We start from the raw sequence: 7,715 nt of genomic DNA on the forward strand, positions 1-7,715 counted from the left end.
TGCTAACCCCGCGTTCGGGCTGGTCGCAGTTACACCGATGCATGCTTTGAGAGAGAAAGCGACTGATACGAAGTTAGTATCGCGTGCAAAATCGAAATCACTTAAATCCATATACTTACTATATTATGTCTTCACTGAAATCTGCATGCCCTCCTCTGTTCGAGTATGGTGACGCGCCAATTCAGACTATTTGGAAGGCAACTCGGCCTTAGCAAATAACAAATTCGGCCTTGACGTCTTACCCGGTACCTGACTTTGAATATACACTGCATGCGTTTGTGCTAGATGTGGTCTATTCTATTTGTGCTATTTGTGAGTCTTACTGTGTCTTTTTTTTTTCTTTCTTATTTTGATGGGGCGGTGAGCGGTTAGGTGGCGGGTTAATGGTAACAACACGCCTTGAAAACCGTATTTGACTATGACATATTGATAAGTATATCACAGGGCCTACATTCGGTCTGAAAAACAAAACAAACAAAACAAATGCCATGAAGAATACATGTATAAACGAACACAAACATGTAAGGTACAAACATCGCAGTCTGGGAAAAGACTAAATTTGGGAATACCAAAGCAAAATGGCGTCGTTTGGGGAATCCCCTAACTTTACCGTCAGGTGCACGCACGCACGTCTCTCTAGCTCTCCGCTCGTCGTGGATCAAAACTAGAAAAAAAAAAAAAAAAAGATCTCTACCGTGTTATCGTCTTCGTTTGGTCTCAGGACTTTTCATTGTATGTACAATGCAGGAACCTATTCTATTTGCGTGCATGTTCGTACAAAAAGTGATGAATGCTCGGTGAAATTCTGCATAAGAAACTCACTCGGAGAGAGCAGGTAAATAACCTGGTTTATTGTTACTCGTCTGGGTAGGAATAGAAAAAAAAATCATGAATTTCGGGGACGTTGACGGTTTACTGCACCCAGAACGTAGACGTATTGTTCATGGTATTAAAGTACTGACTGTATTAGACCAGGGAGGTGGCCTCCCTGCTATTGTGTAAGACCCAGAGCGATGTAAAGCCTACCTGCGTTAGTGCCATAAAGGAGACTTCATGCTTCACTAATAATGAAGCCAAGCTTTTCCAGTGATTTGTAAGACGTATCGTGCACGGCAGTACAAACTAAAAACGTTAGAGGAAGCGAATAGTGAATGACAAGACAATGCTGGTGTACTATTATTGCATTGGCTTCGGAGGGTCGTAATTACACCGTGGTGATTTTTACCAAGTGCACATTGAAGCAGTGAAGGTGGGATCCATTTTGACATCCATCGCCCTAGAATGTATTCCACTCTATTAAATCAGAGAAAGAGTATTTTTCACACGTCTGTTTTGCGTTTTCATTCACGCGTACTGTTGCTATCACATACACTATACAGACAAACAGTCTTCGTAAGATTTGAGGCAGCTTGTGCGACAATTCAATAAGACCCTACTTTCTTGGACCAGCTAAGCTGTTATCTGCGTCGCACCCGAAGAAAAATAAAAGATCTTCGAGTAAGTCGCCTCAAACAATGTTTGCAAATACTGTGCTTGCATGGCTTGATAATTTGTTTGTTGTCCGTGTGTGTGTTTGGAGATTATGATAGTATGGTATATACGGGCCCTACATGAACATATGAATGTTGTATATGTATATATATATATATATATATATATATATATGTACTCAGCAGAAAAAGTAAACACTTTTCAAGGTCATATATTTCTCGTAGAAAATTTAGCTAGATATAAATGTGTATGTTGATCGATTTGTTTTCTTGGGCTTCATGCATGACTAGACGATAATCACCGTTCAATACATGCAGGACTGTCGGGATTTATGATTACGTTTAACTGAAAGACGGAAATTCCTTCTTCTTTTTTTTAACAGAAAATTTGTTTTCATTTTGTTTTCATTTTTGTTTTTTGTTTTACTGAAATAGGTGCAGTCGCCTGACAGATATTTAATCATATTCTTGAATTGTTTGGCAAACATGCATCCTCAGCTATAAATACACATGATAAATACACAATTTCTTGTGTATAAACAGACTGGGTGAACAAGGTGAATACAAGTATACATTCTCTTATACATAACAGGTATCTAATGACAATTATTGTGTTCCACTGAAATCAAGAAAACACGCTCTCTTTACTATCAATATTCTGTTATAGTTATATTTTCTATAGAATGAGGAATTCTCTCAGTCTGAGGCACCCCTCCCCCGCCAGAAAAGAGAGATTAAAGTAACAAAAAGAAGAGGTGAGACAAAGAGTGGCCTAGAGAGGAAGGGAGAAGGAAGGAGGGGGAGAAAGGGAATGAATTTTCCCAAACAAACGATCTGCAAGAGTACAGCCATGTGCTGTATTGTGTGAAATGATATCCATTGGTCCATGTGTGTGTGTGTGTGTGTGTGTGTGTGTGTGTGTTGTGTGTGTGTGTGTGTGTGTTCAAGTCACCACATGTTCTAGGTAGGCTTCTTAAAGGACAAGTCCACCTTCATATAAATAAGGATTGAGCGAATGCAGCAATATTAGTAGAACACATTAGTGAAAGTTTGAGGAAAATAGGACAATCCTTTCAAAAGTTACGAATATTCTAAGCAGTCACTGCCGGAAGAGAAGACTACTACAGTGTATGATGTCACATGCATACAACTATAAGAAGGAAAATAAAAGGAAAATTAATTCACAAAACTTTACTTTTTGAATAAAGTGCATATTTCTTCGACTTGCTACTGATGTATGTTAAGGGTGATATTATTCCCCCTGCCTTCTGAAAGAGAGAAGTCAAGTGTTCTTTTGTTCTGCGAGAAAAATAGAAATGTGTTGATTTTTCTTTATTCTTTATTTATATCGTTGTACTCATGTGACATCACAAGCTATAGTAGTCTTTTCATCCAGCCGTGACTGAGCAGAAACTTCAAAAGTTCATAACGTTTGAACGGATTGTCCGATTTTGCTCAAACTCGCACTGATGTGTTCTACTAATTTTGCTGCATTCACTCAACCCACATGTCTATGAAAGTGAACTTGTCCTTTAATACTTATTCTGCTTCTGTTGAACTGAAAACTTCTGTTCTGACTCTCTCAGTTGCAGGAACCATTCTGAAATGGCACAGAAAGTAGGCCCAGACTGCCCACAAGGTACCGGTTCGACGTACGGCACAATGCATAGCAAAGAAGGTACATTGTACGTTGTCTTCTGCACCATGTTCACGCCACAGAGGTCCCACCGTACTGGGGAGAAATGAACAACATGCCGGTCTTAAAAACAACAAACAAACAAAAAACAAAAACAAAAAGGATAATTTGATCTGTCCTATATGTATGGCATTTGACTTCCGAGTATATTTTGAAAAGTTTTATCATCAATGATTCATGTTCAAAATCATGAATTGGTATCTCAAACTCCATGTACTGTCACATAAAGTCTGTGTTGTCAATCACAGACCCCGTCTTGTTATTTGTTTTTGTAAGCATTAAGCATTCTCTTCAGTCACCTTCATCGTAAATATATATATATATATATATATATATATATATATATATATGTGTGTGTGTGTGTGTGTGTGTGTGACCGTGCATCACAAAACAAACAAAAAGTCGCACCCCTCGATTTTATGTGAGGACTCAAAAAGGGTGAAATGGTTCAACCAAGTCAATCTTGAGTTTTTCTTATTTTCTGAGAGAGTTATCCTTCTTCTACATTATTCTTCAGTTTGGGATCTTAACATGAATGGGAAAGTGGGTTTTAAGCAGTTTTTCTACAACCCCCCCCCCCTCTTTTTTTTTTTTTTTTTTTTTTGGGGGGGGAGAGTAGAATGATCAGGTATGTCTCACAGGCTGCTTTTCATTTCTTGAAATCCTTTGCACACTCTTCACTTACAAGTCTAATAACTATTGAAAGGATGAGGTAACTGATTTGAAAATTGCGAACATGCTCAATTTCACCTAAATCTGATAATCCCTTCGTTGTTGTTGGTCCGGTGGTTTACAACCTATGTTTTGTCCCTTTTATGACACAGCTAGCACGGCTTGGTAAAGATTAAGCGCTTGAATAGACCCTGTAACTTCAGAGCCTCTTTTCTCAGTTCACACTTTTCCAGAGTGTGTGCTTTCTTTCCAATATTTAGATAGGTTAGAAGAGTCCTTTTGAATTGAGTTATACATCATTTTAAAGCTTAGAGTCTGCTCTTTCAGAACCTGTCCTCAACCAAAAAATCCATGTATTGCGACTTTTTGTTGGTTTTGTGATGCAGGGTCACATATATATAATACAATGAATAGCAGGGATAGGACCCAGGGGGTGATACTTGTCACACTGAAAATATCATTTAACGTGGTCTTTTGAATCTCTTGAATTTCTGTACTACATCCAGGTCCTCAACGTCGCATCAGGATATCCGTATGCTCGTCTTCAAAAGAGGAGAGTGTGTCAGGCTTTCGTCACTACCTCCAGACACTGAGGGACAGGCGGCAAGACTTGATCGAGAGTGTAGAGTTCCATCCACTGCCTTACAACAATATCGACAAGTACAAATTTCCTGAAGACAAAAAAGTCGACGTCATGCTGCTATGCCACTCTATTCACAACAGGAGGTTCGCCATTACGGATGTTGATGATGCCCTCTACAACAAATACTTGCGCTACAGCACGAAAAAGCTAGGTAATCTGATTTTTACATGTCCAACATCGACATTGTAATCGCTTTGTTTGACTCAATTATAACGCGAGAGTATAAGATATCATTGAATAGATTGAATTGCCGAGATGAACATTTTCTTGTATGTCGTCACGACTTTGGAATGATTAAACTCCTTTTTATTGTATAGAAGAACTAGAAATGTCGCTATGGCGACTGGTATGCCTCCCCATAATGTATGGTTCTCCGACTAGGTCTATAGCACAATGTCTTGACAATGTGCGATGACAGCTTCACATAACTGGCAAAATACTAAAATAACATGTTTATCACAAATGCATTGAGTGTTCACTATCCTTGAACTAGGTTTATTTGGATGAATGGCTATACTGTCTAAGAGTGCAGGTATTTGGGGATTTGAGGATTTGTACCCAACTTTTGACCCTTTTATAAGCTTAAATAAGAAGTGACATTTAGCACTTTCACTTGACCTTTGACCTTTAGGCAATAAACTTCCAAGAGAATCTGTATTGGGTTGCGTCATGTATGCATACACTAAGTTTCAAGAAAAAAATCCTGCGGGCATTGCATAATTGTAGATAAAAGAAAAATAATGACAGTCTGATGAGTTGACCTTGACCTTTCACCCCCTGACCTTTGACCCATGACCCCTAAATTCCCAACATGATCACTGCAGTCAGTTCATGCATAATACTAAGTTCCATGAAGATACCTTGAAATATTTGTGAGATATGGAGAAAAAAAGTGAAATTTTAACATTTTCACTTGACCTTTGACTCTTCTTGACCTTTGACCTCATGAGCCGAAGCTCTCTCTGGGGAATCTTTATTTGGTAGTTCATGTGTACACCAAGTTTCGAGAAAATACCTCCAGGCATTGCATAGATATAGGGGAAATAGTGAAATTTTGAGCATTTGACCTTGACCTTTTGACCTTTGACCTTGAGCATGTGCGCCAAATAGTTGATAGGCACAGCTTCACCCACTCATACATATACATGCCAAGTTTCATTACGATACCTCAAACAGTTTTTTAGATACGCTGTCCACAAAATTGATGACGGACGGACGGACGGATCAAGGACGGACGGACGGACAACCCGAAAACATACTAAGTAATGACTCCGGTGACACTTGGTGGCGGAGGCAAAAAAAAAAGAATCACTTGCGTATTCCATATAACTTCAGGCAAAGTCTGAGACATGCATAACGAATACGAGTTCCGAAACAAGACTTTTTGTCACGTGATCAGAATACTAGCACTTGTAAGGTGCCAGAATTGATAATCTTGAAAGTAGAATGTTTCATTAATCGTGTATCATTCTATGGATTTTTTGCTGCTGATGGGACCTGTAATTTGAAGGACCGTCACCATCTCTGTATGGGAATAGAGTCTATGTGAAGACTGTATCACTCTGATTGAAAGACGCAATGTTTTGAATATTCTATAGATAAATGGAAATGAATGGAAAAAAAAATGTAGTAATGGTGATCTATTGAGAGCTACGTAGTGGATTCGTAAAAGCGTTCACAACTTTCTGAAAAAACTGCCCACTTTCTAAATTCAACCCACGACTTTCCAGCGTCATTTTTTTTTTTTTTTTTTTTTTTTTTTAGTACTTCGAGACGGGGATGGGGTGTTTCGATGCAATTTCTATTCAAACTGAGGAAGAGATTTGGTGCAATGATGATGTCACGGTCTATAACCATACAATCTTCATGAGGGTTGGTGCTGTGGCTTTGCCTTTGGCTCAGTCCAGTAGCGCGTCTGTCTCCAGATCCAGAGGACCCGGATTCGAGTCCCAAATCTGACTGAGCAATGTGTGATATCATACCGTCCCATCATGATCTAGTAATATAAAGAGGCGACACACTTTGTCATGTGAATTAAATGTAAAAATGGAGTTTCTGTATGTCATAGAGTCAGAACTCATGCATGCAAGTATAAAGCCACGGCCCTGCTTCATTCATTCATTGCTATAGGCCTATAAGAGCAAGGTGCATAACGCGGTGAAATGGTCCTGCCTTATATCCAACTGGATCCCATAGAAGACCAGCAAGTGCATCTGAATTATGGGCTATCGAGCCATCTTCTCAGATGCACAAAAATTAAACAAACATGTCATATACTTTTCAAATGCCATGATATCTGAAGTCCAGGTATATGTTGATGGTTCGTACATGCTTATGTACAAAATAATGTCGAAAACAGTGCCTCAAGCATTGTCAAGCACGAACCTGAAATCGAAATTTTTGTATTATTTGTTTGCAAAAAAGAGAGAAGATATTAGATGCTCAAAACACTGCAGTACTTCCCGTGCAGAGTACAATGTAAAAAACGAAAGTTTACATTCTTATTCACGTGTTTGATTTTGCATGATAGGTCAGGAGAGAGTTGCTGTGATTGCGCACGATTTTGAGGACTTGGGCGAAGAAGCTGACAAGAGGCGCATGGAGTCGTTCAGAAGCGCACAACCAACGACTTTCGAGCAGGCCGCCCTCGCCTTTACTGCCGGAAGGCTGGATGGTTCTCAGCCAGAGATTTCGGAGGAAAACTTGCAGAAACTGGAGCACTTCTTTAACAATGCAGCGTCTCAAAGAAACTCAAATACGTCGCACCCGTGTAACTGTTGTGTAATAGTGTAGCAGTATATAATACCGAAGTTGGTGACAATGAGATTTGGGGTGCCGCAAACTGTATGCAATAACCGCAAGAGGAGAGTCAAGAAATCTGATGTGTGTATCACTTCAATAGTGATTGTGTGTGAGTGTGTTTGTGTGTGTGTGTGTGTGGGGGGGGGGGGGGGTTGTAGGCTACCTATGTGTATTGTGTGTGATTTGCAAAAGTGCAGAAGGTAAGATGGGGTAATTTTTCTGTTTTGATTAAAAAATAACACGTTGACTGCAATAATGCAGCTAACTACATCTCACAATGCACAATATGTCTATTGACAACGTGAGGGAAAAGAAGTAATGTTGGTTCACTGAATTGTATCCCACTAATTCTAAGCTTATTCTTGCTCATCTCATTTGCCGTTTTTCTGGTTATACTAAAGTCATTTAAGGG

The 7,715-nt window shown here is 39.3% G+C and overlaps 1 protein-coding gene across 1 annotated transcript; it reads left to right on the forward strand.

Moving 5' to 3' along the window:
* The first annotated feature begins 740 nt into the window (after positions 1-740).
* LOC140232351 (uncharacterized) lies at positions 741-7,294 on the forward strand. Its single transcript, XM_072312479.1, has 4 exons — positions 741-835; positions 3,077-3,168; positions 4,365-4,652; positions 7,032-7,294. The coding sequence occupies exons 2-4, from the start codon at positions 3,096-3,098 to the stop codon at positions 7,292-7,294; spliced, it is 624 nt and encodes a 207-aa protein (XP_072168580.1). The 5' UTR covers positions 741-835; positions 3,077-3,095.
* The last annotated feature ends 421 nt before the right edge of the window (positions 7,295-7,715 follow it).

The sequence above is a fragment of the Diadema setosum genome, chromosome 8 (assembly GCF_964275005.1).
Source record: "Diadema setosum chromosome 8, eeDiaSeto1, whole genome shotgun sequence".
Lineage (NCBI taxonomy): Eukaryota > Metazoa > Echinodermata > Echinoidea > Diadematoida > Diadematidae > Diadema > Diadema setosum.